This window comes from Nymphaea colorata, chromosome 13 (genome assembly GCF_008831285.2).
Source record: "Nymphaea colorata isolate Beijing-Zhang1983 chromosome 13, ASM883128v2, whole genome shotgun sequence".
Lineage (NCBI taxonomy): Eukaryota > Viridiplantae > Streptophyta > Magnoliopsida > Nymphaeales > Nymphaeaceae > Nymphaea > Nymphaea colorata.
In genome coordinates this window covers 16878926-16893885 of record NC_045150.1, presented here as the reverse complement: position 1 = coordinate 16893885, position 14960 = coordinate 16878926, and the positions used below count along the sequence as shown (strand labels likewise).

Sequence of the window (14960 nt, the reverse complement as noted above, 5' to 3'; positions counted from 1 at the left end):
GACCAAAATACCCCTGCATGTTAAATGGAAGAGTCTTCCCTCGTAAAGGTAAAAGTGAAATTTAGAAAATTTCCACCTTGTAAAATTGACAAAATACTCTTAACATGTATATCCACACCGGCCTTCACAGCGATGGTGAATTGGAGAGATTTTGTCCATTCTTTGACAGTGAGAGAGGATGATGATCTCCTTTTCATTTTTACTGGGGTGTTGTTTACTGTGGTGTTGTTAGATATGTTTATTTCGACCCGCCAAAATGTCCTCATCCTATGTCCCCTAGGTATGGAATTGCTCCCTCTTTCGCCTCACGACCTTATTATTTACTGCAAGACCAATAGGAAGGTGGTTGTAATTGTCAACAAAGTCTTCAAAAAATTTAAGTTGAAAGTTGCCGTGCTTTTTGACAATGAGAAATCATAGTTGGCAAACTCGTGACTCGGATTTAAATCGACTGATGATTGGGTCACCAGGTGTGTGAGTTAACATGAATCAGCGAGTTAGAGTTGAGTCAAGGCAAGTTGGGCCGAGTTAGGGGCAAGCCAAGCCAACCTTGACTCATGGCCAAGTTTTTTGGTGATCTGAGTTTACTCGAGCAATTCCCGAGCCAGCTCGGTGAGTCAGCCAACTATGGGAGGGATCCTTTATCAAACCTTTTAAGGTCTTAAATTCACTCTTTGACCAGATTTGTAGCTGGTTGGGGTAGGAAATCAGCTCACTTGTGTGTGGGACTCCCTTTGCTTGTGGGTAGTATAAAGGAAACCCAATGTCACGGGTTAACAATTTCAGTCCGTACGGCACGACAAGCACCTTATGTCGTCAGTCTTAAAACCATCGAAATGAGCGCAGAGATCATTTGAAAACCAAAGTGTATTAAAAATACAAAGTAATGAATAAAGAAAACTCGCAATATATATCTCTTGAAAAACTTTTACATTAGGAGGAAGATAAGAAAAGATAATAATCTTAACTTGCTTACATAGGGTTGGTTAAAACCATCTATAAGATTTCTACCAACCACTCAAAACAATGAACCTCATTACATACACTTGGAACTAGATTGGGGATGCTCCGTTTGTAGGTGAACATTCAAGCATAAACCAAAAACTTAATATAAGTAAAGGAAATGCATAACAAAGCACAGACACACAGAAAAACACCCAGTGTACCTTGTTAAAAGACAAATCTCCAAAAAATTAAGTCATTGGAAGAAAAAGAAAATTGTCATTTGCTTAATTAAACATGTTCTAGCCATCTCACTGGCCATTGGACAAGAGCATTGAAGGACCGAGGTCCAAATATTTTGAATTGCAACTTTTAAGGAGCACTCAATCTGCAAATAAACAAAAGTATATGTGGCGTTGATATAAAATAAACAATTTATGTGTAACCTGTTTGAATCGAGGGGCGCTCCTTCAAAAATTCTTACTCTTATGACACGGATGTGTATAAATGACAAATAGTTGATGGTACTTATGGCTTATGGCAACTGCTTGTATGCAACTAGGCACTTGACATTAAAAAAAAAAATTATTCATCGAAGAAAGTATTATATTTAAAAAAATAGTTTTTGACATAAAATGACAAAAGTTGCCTCTCATAAACTACCACTTTTTCTCTGCCCCAATAAAAGATATTTTTATTTTTAAGAGGGACATTTTTGTTTGTTTTACATCAAAAGCTATTGTTTTTTATTAGTAGGCTGCTCTTTCAAAAAGAATTTTCTTTCAAGCTTATTAGTTAATTTTCAAAAATTCAACATTATCTGTCCAAATGTAGTTGCCTTTTTATTTTTTTTATTAATAAAAAAATAATATTTTAGATTTATAATCAGCAAGTACAAATTGAATAATAAAAGGGTATGTGAAATGTTGCTACGGCCAAACTAAAGTCTGTATTCAACGTCGTTTGACTTTTCAACAACTGACACTAACTCGGATGCCAACGCACCAAGTCCATTCCGAACCGTCCATCATCTTAATGAACGGTGGTTGGCGGAAAGTTGATTAAGAAGCGCAAACGCGAGCCCTCCTAGTGGGTCCCACCATTTCCAGACCCCCTTCGCTTCCGATGTGACACGCCAAATCACGATGTGGTTCATGTGCAGGACATGTTTAATTAATGTGCCAAAATATCGTGAATGAAAATGTCATAGAGTTAACAATGATGAAAATATACTTGTATTATTTATTTGGATATCTAAATAATCTTCTAAATAATTGAAAACGTATTGAGGTTTTATTTTTATCCAATCAAACCTATTCAATTGTGAATTTAAAAATTTTAAAATTAGAAAATGATCTTTAGATAGCTCTAGTTTTGGTGATGAACACACGGATTTTTTCAAGCCGCCAGCCATAAACCTCAACCAAACCATATCAAATTATCAAATGATAGTAAGGTTGGATACCAGGCCAGGCCACCACTGGTACTCAAATTATCAAAATGATAGTAAGGTTGGGCACCAGGCCGGGCCACCACTGGTACTCGGTACTTGGCTCGATTCAAGCTTGAAAAAAAAAAAAAGCATGGGTTGATCGAGGTGGGGCCCAATTAATAATTTTATAATATATATTTTAGTATTTTTTACATTTAATTATTATATTTAATAATGTTTTAATATTTATATATTATTTTATATTAAAAATATATATTTTATAATTTAATCGAGTCCGAAATGAGTTTGAGTTCAAGTTTCAAGTGTCGAACTCACTCAAACCCGATTCCTGGCCGGCCTCATATGCGGAGGCTTGTTTAATAGAAGGTGAGGAAATAAATATCTTCCCATGTTAACCTCAATGTGAAAGCGAGAAATGTTCGAATGAAAGACACTAATATTTTAAATTTCAACTTTTATGAGGCGGCCAACAAAGTATATACAGTATTAATATGCAAATAAACAATTTGTATGGGACCGGTTTGTAATGAAGGGCATTAGTTCGAAAATTTTTGGACTCTTGCGGTTCCTATATGTATAAATGGCAAATAGCTGATGGTACAATTATCTAAATTTTATCGGATTGTGTGGCAATATGCAAAAAATGACAATATACAAAAAATTATCAATTATAATTAAAAAAACATTTGTCGACATAAAATGACAAAGTTGCCTCTCATAAACTGCCACTCTTTCTCTGACCCAATAAAGATGTTTTAAGAGGGACAGTTTTTATCGTTTTACATCAAAAGTTATTGTTTTTTATTAGTTGGCGGATCTTTGAGAAATAATTACTTTCAAGCCTTGCTAGTTAATTTTTAAAAATTCAGCATTATCTGTCCAATGGTTAGCCGCCTTTTATTTTTATTCATTTACAAAAAATAATATTTTAGATTTTTTATGAGCAAGTATAAATTTCAAAAAAAGAGTAGGGTGAAATCAGAAATATGGCGCCCCTCAAACCAAAGTCTGTATTCGACGTCATCTGACTTTTCAACAAGTGACGCTAGCTCAGATGCCAACGCACCAACTCTAATCGCAACCGTCCAACATCCCAATCAACGGTGATCGGCTGAAAGTTGAAAAAGAGGTGCCAATGGGAGCCCTCGTAGTGGGTCCCACCATTTCCAGTTCTTTCAATAAGAAGCGCCAAAGGCACCAATGTCGCTGTCTAAGCACAGTGGGCCCACGACTACAAGTGTATTATTATTATTATTATTATTTGTGACAAACTGTTTGACATGCAGAGCATTTTAATTAATGTGCCAAAATATCCTGAATAAAAAATGTGATAAGAGTTAACAATGGTGAAATTATAAATTCATAATTCTATAAGTGGTTGGAAATATATAATCTGGAGGCCTTTATTTGCATCCAATCAAATTGAGAGTTTGTAAATTCTAAATTTCGTTAACGATCTTTATATAATTCTAGCTTTCTGATGACTATATGTCGACCGCAAACAAGAGTTAAAAGCCATCTTCCTTTCTTTCTACTTCCCTTAGCCCCGACAACCCTTATGGGTTCGGGCAAAGCATTGAGCATATCATGAGACGAGGCGAGGCGAAACGGTGAATGAATCATAAGCTTCATAGTCAAATTTGTTATATATAATATTTATTAAAGTAACATAAAAATTGAAAAAACAAGTAAAATAACAAGAATATAAAAATAAACCAATTTTGCTTTGTGAACCACGTTGAAATATTTTTTGTTTTTTATTCAAAGTTCATTGATAAATAGTAAAAAATATTAAAAATAGACTCCATGCAACATCATATCATATGCGAGTGGAGGACGTGCTAAGAGGAGGTGTGTGTGCATATGCAAAAATCCAGAGTGTCATCAGAGAGATTTTAAGTTTAACCTTTCATTTAGGCATGTATTTGTGCAAGCACCCATAGTATCTCTGAACAATCTTGATGACAATTAAAATGTGATAATAATAATTACTTGTTAATTCTATATGCATTATATGCTAGTAATGTACATTATATGCTAGTAAAATAAACTTGAGAATACATATATTCTTTCATTAAAATTGATAAAGTCAATGATTTGCATAGTACAAATTTCAAACATTGATAAATTGTTAATGCACAAAGGTCACACAATGTTGATAATTGAAACAAATTGATGGCAAGGAATGGAACAAGTGCAAAAGAAAATACAGGTTGGATTTTTCGCACCTATGAAACTTTTATAAAAAAAGTAATCAATTTCCAATTAATTTCCTAATCTTCACAGTTCGTATTAACACTTTATTAATTCACCTTTTGGGCCATTCTTAAAAATTAATAAGTGTTGTGACGGTCGAGTGGCCGCTTTATGGATACTTGTGCTTTGAAGCGTTTTTCATAAAAAAATGCCTCTAAGGGCATCTTTTTGGCAGGAGGGGTACGCCTCTTACAATTATGCATATGAGTATAGTATCCACAGAAATCAACTAAAAATATAAGACTTGGATGGCACAATCTCCACCCACTAAACTATATAGTTAAAAACTTGAAATTTAAAAGAAATACAAGAAGAAAATGACTTTTGGATTCATGGGGTTGTTCATATAAAGCAGGAATGGTTGGGGCTCATGTTATTGGTTGTATGTGAGCAGCGGCAGAACCAAGATTTCATTTTTAAGGAGATGAATTTTTCAGTCACTAGGAAATAAATTTTTTAATATTAAGTTAACCCTATACTTTCATAAGTTTTACAGGACCCGGATTAGAATTTTTGAAAATTTTTAGTCATCAAATTTAAAATTTCAAAACTTGGAGGGTCCATCGCCATGTCTTTATATCAAGACCCAATTTTTATAAAAAGAAGATACTTTGCATAAAAAAATGACAGAAAAGAGCTTAGAGAGAATTTGATTAGCCACTGCTTTTGGGATCTCTATTATAATCATTCTCATTCTTTTTCTCTCAAGATAGGTCCGCTACCATGAGATTTGAACATCATACCTCTTCAAAGTGAAACACCTAGCTGCCCAGTACACTACAAAGCAAAATATGATAGATGAAACAATAAGAACATAAATAGTATTAAAAAATCATAGCTTTGTTTCCTGTTCTTTGGAAACCAACTAACTTTATTTAACCAAGCTGATTATATGTTTCTAAGAAGACGGCAGCGTACAAGTGGCTTCCTTACTTGACAGTTATCATTAAAGGATGGAATATGTGTAAAAAAAAAACATGAGTGTACATTACATTAAAAAATTATAAAAAATAGTAGCTTTTCTAATATTATGAGAAAAAGGTAGTCCTAATTCAAACAGTATGCACTTTAATGACAATTTTATACGTTGGAGGTTTTCCACATTCCTTTCGATAGGGACTTAAATGAATTAGGCATGTCCTAATTATAATTATATTTTCCATTTTGAATTTGTTCAGTGGGATTTGTCAAATAAATTTAGGAAAAACGGGTAGTTATCGATCCATATGTATCAAATTTAATGGAATCATTTGTGCATTTGTGCTTTCCACATTTAAGCAAATCAGACAGTGGATATTAAGTTAAATGTATAAATTTTAAATTGTTTTGATTTCTTTCCCTTTTTTGTCACAGACACCTTTTTTTTTTTGGTTTTTGAAAAACAAATTGGCTTTCAAAATTTAAAATTAATTTTCACCGTCTAATCTCCTTAAAGTCTGTAGTTACTTAGTTTCTTAAATGTAAATCTGATTCAATATACAGATCCAGTACTAGATCTGTATTTGACTTCATTATTGGACTAAAGATCCGATCCCACTATGTATAAATATCCTTATACATTCAATTTTATGTTAACCGTATAATCCAAATCAGGTCAAAAAACAAATTAAAATTTGATTTGGAGCTTGAAGCCGAGTCTTAAAAATCCGATCAAGACTGAGTTTACAAGGACTGAGTCCGACCCGAAATCCAACTTGTCCTCTTCCCAGACTAACTTTATGTGGGAACCTCCGATTCGATTCGGGGAAAAAATGGGGAAACGCGGTTCCCCTTTTCTGCGGGTAAACGGGTAAACACTTCAATTCACATGGGAAATTCCGACTCGCGTCGGAAGAGGGAACCGGGAAAAGCGGTTCCAAATGGCTGGGGGTAAAAATGGTAAAAAAGGAAAAGGGGGTCAAAATCACCGTTTACATCCGCAACGGAAAGACGACTCAGAAGGAGTGAATTCCCTGACGCCGTCTTCAATTTTCCGGGGGTGCGTTTTTACTTAATTAAGATGGAAAGAAAATCTTCTTCTCCCGTTCTCCTCCTCTGCTTCTCTTCTCCTTATATAACGAGGAAGTCAGACTGAGACGCCCACACACACAGGGGGAGGAGGGTCTGGCAATGGCGAGAGCACTTAGGGTTTTCAGCTACGGCGCCGTTCTTTTCGTCTTGCTCGCCATCGCCTCCGTCTCATTCGCGGAGGAAGACGCCGCCCAGGAGGCGGCCGCTCCCGCGCCGGAGTCCGTCCTGACGCTTGACCACTCCAATTTCTCGGAGACGGTCAAGAAGCACAAATTCGTCGTGGTCGAGTTCTACGCCCCTTGGTATAAAGACGTCCAGATCTTCTCCCCTTTTCCTCTGATCGTCCTCGTTCCTTTTCAGCATTTTTCTTTCTTTTTGATCTGACGTCTTTCTCTGAGATCCTCTTTGCTTTTTCTTCCTTTTTGTAGAACCCTGCGCTCTGAGTCGTGATTTTCTTCCTCTCTTTTCCTAGTTGCCGATTTTCCACGAGTTTTATTTTAGTTTTCCTAGAAATCGGTTATTGTAGCTGCGCCGAATCTGGTGGTAGCCTAGTCAGGTTTGCTTGTTCTGATGAGCGAATCGGGGCGTGAAATCATGGTTGAAGGTGTTAATTGCAAGTAGAGAAAATCTTATCTGTGAAACGGTCAAGTTGTTTGCAAAAATTGCACCGTTCCTGACGATCTATAGGAGACTTGTCTCTAACGAGCGTCCTGTTCAAGGATCTTCTGGTTTGACTCTTCGGCCACTGTGCCTGTGGATTTCTGTTTGAGCGTCGTGACTCTGTAGCTGAACGTCTAGTTTTCTGCGATCCTTTCGCGCTCGTTTACATTTTCGCTTTCGAATTGGCGCTTCGTCCTTGATTTTTTTTTCCTTGTCGTATTTGATATTTAAGAAGTCACCTTGGAACTTTCCTTTTATAAGATCTTATATTTTAGCGACATATGAGGAGAAAGCAGAAGTTTATATGTGGTCGAGTAACTGAAATAATCTCTTATCTCGGATTTGCTATTTTCCTCTTCGCCAAAGCTTCTGCGCTTAATATTTTAGGCGGTAAAATTATGAAACTTTATATCTTTCTGAATTGAGAAGAGAGAGGAACACCATGGAGATTACTTTTATGAGATCGATTAGGTTGAATATGCTAGCATTTCCCTCCCTTAAGAAATTAATGCACCTACTAACTGATGGGGATGTTCTCATTTTGGTAGCGTACTTTTTTAGCATAATCTCAAAATTTGAGATTAAAGTTTGTAATTTGCTTGACCATCAAATAGGATCTATACACCTACTAATGACTTTAGTTCCACATGTGGAACTTGTGGTAACCTTAGGTGCACGTTTATGTTAAATGTGTACACTGTTTTAGTGGTTTTCAGTAACAATCATGGGCTGCCGATGTGCACGCTATACCTGAAGCCTGAAGGATTGAAAGTGCGATTCCACTTGTTTGTACACTAAATTTTACAAGTTCAGAAAATATACTTATGCTTTATTTAGATGGTTCACCTGATGAATGGCGTTCTCTGTAACAGGTGTGGTCATTGTAAGAATCTTGCACCAGAGGTAATCACAAGCCTTCCAGCTTTGTGTTATAACTCTTCCTCTTTAGCATAACATGCTTCTCATTTCTATTCTGCACACTTCACCAATTTAAGTACAAAATTTGTAGTTTCTTATGCACTTACATATAATTTTGTGACTTTCAGTATGAGAAGGCTGCAACTGTTCTGAAAAGTCATGATCCTCCAGTTGTTCTTGCTAAAGTTGATGCCAATGATGAAGCAAATAAAGATCTTGCCAGTGAGTATGATGTAAAAGGTTTCCCAACTCTCAAAATCTTAAGGAATGGAGGAGAAAATGTTCAAGAGTACAAAGGTCCAAGAGATGCTGATGGCATAGTAGAATATCTAAAGAAGCAAGCTGGTCCTGCATCAGCTGAAATAAAGTCAGTTGAGGATGCTGGTAAAATTATTGACGATAAGAAAGTCTTCATTGTAAGTGTTCATTTTCGTATAATTGTTAAGTTGGTCATTGTCTCTATGTTGATGGTAAGGATACTCATTTAGATTTGTACATTCAGGTTGGTGTCTTTTCAGAATTTTCTGGGGAGGAATTTGAGAATTTCATGGCATTGGCTGAGAAGCTACGTTCTGACTATGATTTCGGTCATACATTGGATGCAAAGCTCCTTCCCCATGGGGATTCACCCATAAAAGTACCTGCTGTTAGGTTGTTTAAGCCATTTGATGAACGTTTTGTTGATACTCAGGTTGCTCTTCGGTTCTTGTTTATTGCTTGTTGAATATATTTTCATTTTCCTTGAGCTGTCCTACTTCCAAAACCTGAACTCCTTCTGAAAGAGTGCTTTCAGAAACACTGGTTATTCGGACTCACAATGTATACTAATTTGGGAACACTGTAAATCTCGTCTGCAGGATTTCCATGTTGAAGCATTGGAGAAGTTTGTTGAAGCAGTTAGTGTTCCAATAGTAACTGTTTTCAACAAAGATCCAAGCAACCATCCCTACGTCCTGAAGTTTTTTAACAGCAACAATGCTAAGGTAATTGTTATCCTTGTTATTTGGAGTGTAGGAGATGGATTAGATGTACATGTTTTGACCTGTACTCTTGTCGGAAAAAAAATCACCCAGATCTTGACTCCCATTCTCTTGCTTGGATGTGTTAGATGTGATATGTAATTGGTTCTTTCTGTTGCATGTATTTGTGGCCTCCATGTCTTGGCAAATAATGGTGGTTGGCTTGCTTATGGTATTTGATCCAATTGTTTTTCATAAGCATATGTGAAACCAATATGTGTGCATGATTTTGGGATTGGGAGACATGACAAACCTGTCATTGGAACCATAAATACTTGTGGTTCACTTGGAGGTCCAATTCTGGAAATTAAACAACAAGATGTATATTGGTTGTTTAGTAACTTAGTTATCCCATTCTAGCAGGAAGTCTAAATAATCTGGATATATTGTACGCCAAGTTCTAGCTTTGTGAATTTAGTCAATGATTTATTTTAGACCACATGATGTTCCATGTCTTCTAATTGACTGGCTTCATGGATTTGGCAGGCTATGCTTTTTGTGAACGTCTCTACTGAAAAATTTGAGAGCTTCCAGTCTAAATATCATACTGCGGCTGTGGAATACAAGGACAAGGGTGTGATCTTTTTGCTTGGTGATCTTGAGACTAGCCAGGGGGCTTTTCAGGTGTGTGTTGTCTCATTAAGAGATTATGCATTATCATGTTTGTGCTGCAAGAATTTTTCCTGTACAGAGTGCTTGGATTGATTATTTTCATTAAACAGTATTTTGGTCTTCAAGAAGATCAAGCTCCACTTATCCTGATACAAAATGTGGATGGCACAAAGTTTCTTAAGGAAAGAGTAGAACCAGATGATGTTGCTTCTTGGTTGAAAGACTATAAGGTCAGTAATTTTTTCTTATCATCTATCCTATTGTTTTTTATTATGTATCATTGATTACACTATCATGTCTTAGTCCATGTTCATTATTTTCCTAATATTTATAGCAGTAGCCCATGTGAGTTCTAGGAATGAAGATAAAGATAGTTGACTTCTTAGTGTGGCTGTTCGGACATGTAATAATTTCTGAGTCCTCCTTTTCTTTCTTTTTTTTGGTTTACATGTTCTCCTATGACTGCAGGAAGGGCGTTTGAAACCATTCAGAAAGTCTGAACCTATTCCAGAAGTGAATGACCAACCTGTTAAAGTTGTTGTTGCTGATAGTCTCCATGATGTGGTCTTTAACTCAGGAAAGAATGGTAAGGACCTTGTGTATGGGCATTAATATCTATGGTCAAGATTCACTGTATGCTACTGAAATCGGAAAAGTGGTTTTATTTTATTCTTTTCAGTTCTCACTGGCAAGGCATATCCTTGCATGTTAGAAAATGTAGATATAATGTGTGTTTCTATTTAAGTTCTTCTTTAGGTTTTTGTTATGAAAAATAGTTACATACCCACCATATGTATGTGCTTATGATTATCAAGAAGTCTACAAGGAAAGGAGAAACAAATTCTAACATGAGAGGCCAACTCTAACAATGACTAAGTTCAGTTATTTAGATTGTCATAAGCTCTCAAAGCATGAAAGAAACATATTAATGTTCTATGTTCTAATTGAGCTTTTGAGTTATTAGGAGCCTCTGATGTTTGTGGTCTGTCTATTTTATGTCATCCTTTTTCCAGTGATGGAGAAATTTTTTTAGCACTTCATAAACTCTCCTCAGAAAAATTCATGAAACAGGAACTCCACTTTTATGTACTTTTGGTAATTTTTATTTATCAATGTCCAGTATCATCTAGTATTCTAAAAGCATTTTATTAGTTTTAAGTTTCAATTTTAAATTCTTTTAAATTTGTTGAAAGGCACTTGATCACTTTTTTTATTCTTTTGTAGTATTACTTGAATTCTATGCACCTTGGTGTGGGCATTGCAAGAAATTAGCTCCAATTTTGGATGAAGTAGCTGTATCATTTGAAAGTGATGTGGATGTTGTAATTGCCAAGATTGTAAGTTTTCTCCTTAGTTTCCTACCAATGGTGACAATTGTTTTTTTTTTTCCCTATTTATAACATTTCTCAGGCACCTAACTATTTTGTTTCACTAATGTGTCTTGTTGTAGGATGCAACTGCAAATGATTACCCGATGGATATTTTTGATGTTAAAGGTTATCCTACAATGTATTTTTCGTCCGCAAACGGCAAGATAGTGCAGTATGAAGGGGATAGAACTAAAGAAGACATCATTGATTTTATTCAGAAGAACAAGGACACAATTGTACAAGCTGAATCCGTAAAAGATGATGTACCAGTAAAAGATGAGTTATAGTCTATAGGTAATTCTCTAAGGTCGCTTGGTAATATAGGGGCTAAAGTTCATTTACAAGCTCTTTGCTGCCACAAATGACTTTTTCCTTTGTCTTTCATGGTCTGCTTCCTTCAAGTAAATCGTTTTCTTAGATTAGCATGGACTTGTTCTTTTAAGATCCATGTTTTGTATTTTATTTTAATTGTAAATGCAGTCTCTGCAGTTGTTCCTTCTTATTATGCCCTTAATTTGCTTTTCCATGCATTATTGAGTCTATTTCCTCACCTAGAGGCTTTAGTTGTGTTGCCTTAGTGTATCCGTTTGCTCATATCACTTTGCTCGCTTATGCACAGTGAACTAGAATTTTAAGACCTCAAGATAAGCACTGTATGAATTATTTCGTTGTGAAAGGTCATGTTTGTGTATGACATTTCAGAGTAACAACTGCTTCCAGTGAATTCAAAAATCCGCTGTTAAGCTCACTGAATAATGAATACTGATACAATATTTCACCAGGGAAGCATGGCATATTCCATGAGAAGGGGAAAAAAAGTTCATTGTGTCTTTATTATGGTATTAATCTAGGAATAATTTTCCTGTTTTTTTTGCAGTTGACGTTTTAAGTTATATATCTATATTTATGAATAGTGTATAGTATGTGTAGTTAAATAGGTTGATTTAGCCCCTCCTCAACCCCACCACAGGAAAAAAGGCATAGATGGTTCTACACTCGCAAAGAAAAGTAGAGGCAGCATGGCCAAGATAGGACTTTCGAGACTCATCCACCTCAATCGATATACAGGAAGAACATACAAAAAAAGGAGTTAAAATTTGAAAAAATAACTAGTTGGCTTGGCCAAGGTTCCAATGTTGACACTGAGCTCCTAAGTGCACTTTTGACCACAAAGAGTGCATGTACCACTACTTTCTCTAAAATATAAAAACTAAAATATAATGTAATTTTCCTGAAAAATGAGATTTTTAATCATGGGTTCATGACCATACGTTTGAGTGCAAGGATAATTTCCATGCATTGAAGTATGTTACTGGACATTGCACTAAATCATTGACTTCATTATCAAGGGAATATTCAAAGTGTTGTGACTGGGCTGCACTGTGACAGCCATTACTATCAAAGCATGACTTCGCCAAGCAAGTTGGCAGCGTTCCTAAATTTTCACCTTGATTACTATAATCCTGCTTCATTTCACCAGGTCCGTGTCCGCTCCGAGCATTCAATATACCTGATTAAGTTGAGCAATCAATCCACATGATTCTTACATGTATAATACATAAATTGTCATGAAACTTTGCAAATGGATGCATGGAAACCTGAATGATGAAGAAAATTGTAGCATAAGCACTAATCTAGATTTTCCTTTTTAAAGATTTTTCGAGTGTCTCCACTAGGTGGGGGCGTTGACATCTTTTTTTCTCTTATGTCCAGAAATTTGCTTTATGAGCTCTAACCAGTTAGAGGTCAAGGTGGGGAGGCGTTGGATGAAGAATGGAGTTCCTTTCTTCACCTTCTCAACAACAGGCACGAGGACTTGTAACTTGAAGCTTTTACCGCATTGAGCTTACTATTCGGCATCTGGGTAGCTTACTTTCAATAAAGGGGTCACTTGCTTTCGTCATGTCCTGCAGAACGACGTTTTTTGTTAGATGTAGAATATTTAGATTATGCTATTAAGTTATGCTATCACTTTTATCTGTCTTGTTTCAAATTTATGTGCATCAGCAGCTGCTTGCCTTGTAGAATATTTAGGTGCACAACTGTATTGTTAGCTCTCAGATTGAGTGTTCGTTGTGACGAGGGGCGAGCTATATGAACATGTAATGACTTGACGAAGACTAATGTTGGTTGTTGGCCTGAATCCGGAAGCTCATACATTCACTTGGCTAGTGTTCGGATTCGGCTACAATGGGCGTCCGGTTGCTTTGTGGCGATCATCTTTTCCTTTTCTTGACAACATTATCATACCTCCTACTCAAAATTTTATCGCTTAATTTTCCGTAGCCGAGGGGTGGATTCGCCCATTTCCCATATATAAGAGACAGATAGGGATGGAGGGAGAGAGGGCGAGACTAGGGAGTTGAGAAACTATATCTATAGATTGTTGATAACTAGATTGCTTTGACCGGTCACATGTTTTAAATTGTTTGAAAAAAACTGTATATGGATGCATTCCCCGTGCCGAAAAAATTATGACTACCGGAAACAGATCATAGTTTTTGGTCATCTGCGGAAATGTAGATTGAAACATTGAGTTTAAAGGTTTTATAAAATTTTATTTATATGGTAGACTTCCCATGATGACGATCCAAAAGGACTTGGAAAAAAGGTGATTGGGTAGGCAAATCAAAATGCCTGCTGATCTTATGTATTATCTATGGATACACGCCCAATGCAATGATGCAAATATAGTTTTAAGTTGATCAATTCACCAATTCAGTTAAACGGTTGTAAATTGACCAAAATTGCTAAAAAATTGACACCGCAGTTGCATTCTAATCACCGACCCCATTCTATCAGCCAATTCCAATGCAATGCTGCCGGATTGCCAAGAAGTTAACGAATATCAGTCACAGAAAAACAAGATCAGCCATCACTAAGAAATGATACTGCTCTTAAGTAACAATAATCGATAACTCTTTCAGTTCTGACTAGCTGTTTGGTACAAATAAGCCACTACCATCTTGAATTGGAAACTAGATCGCATTGGATCCACATGACCGCCACCTTTGGTTTAACTTCTTGAAGCAAATAAGACATCTCCCTTCCAGCTGCATTACTAACCAACCCTCTGACGTTCCAAGATAGAACTCATGGTGAACAGGAGGCTAAAATGTTATCTGGTCCCATCACCTCGATGACAGACGACTTACTCCGACCTTCTTCATTCAATCCTCATCTCACTGATCCACCCCTCGTATCCTATAGGACCTATATTCAAGAGCCAGTTCTGCCTCCATCAAACTTCGCCTCAATCTTCTCCTCCATCATTGAGATCTCCCCTTTGTGGGAGAGGCCTCCCAAAGATGAACTAGTAATGTCTGTAAATGGAGGTTTGTCCTACCTTGAGTATATTTGGAACAGACTGCCTTATTGGGTGTCCTACCATCCAACATGAGAGCTGAAGCCCCCGGGCTTCCCTCTATCCCCCCAAGGTATCGGACCTGCTTTTGGTGTGTCAAAGCACTGCCCCCTCCATGCTTTAACTTCCATACCCATGTCTTTCCTTTTACAACACAAGATCTGTTGCATTTCCTATGCATTTGGTGAACACATAGCTTCCCCTTTTGGATTCCACTGGCCTCCAGCACTTCCATCTCTTCCATATCCCCCTCTTTCTGCCCAGATAATTTTTTAGTTTCCCCAAGCAAACTTGTCATCGAAAAACCTGAAGGCCAATTGTCCCATCACCACACTTCTCAAAATTTTTGTGTCCGC

The 14960-nt window shown here is 36.6% G+C and overlaps 1 protein-coding gene across 2 annotated transcripts; it reads left to right on the top strand.

Moving 5' to 3' along the window:
• The first annotated feature begins 6657 nt into the window (after positions 1-6657).
• Positions 6658-13219, top strand: LOC116266873 (protein disulfide-isomerase-like). Of its 2 annotated transcripts, none has more exons than XM_031648317.2 (11): positions 6658-6963; positions 8194-8224; positions 8368-8655; positions 8742-8930; positions 9097-9222; positions 9745-9882; positions 9981-10100; positions 10339-10456; positions 11095-11207; positions 11321-11547; positions 12954-13219. In XM_031648317.2, exons 1-10 carry the CDS (start codon positions 6761-6763, stop codon positions 11525-11527), a joined length of 1533 nt encoding a protein of 510 aa, XP_031504177.1. In that variant the 5' UTR covers positions 6658-6760; the 3' UTR covers positions 11528-11547; positions 12954-13219. The 2 variants fall into 2 exon arrangements, with proteins under 2 accessions (XP_031504177.1, XP_031504176.1); XM_031648316.2 differs by having other exon boundaries at positions 6660-6963; positions 11321-11534.
• Positions 13220-14960: the final 1741 nt, after the last annotated feature.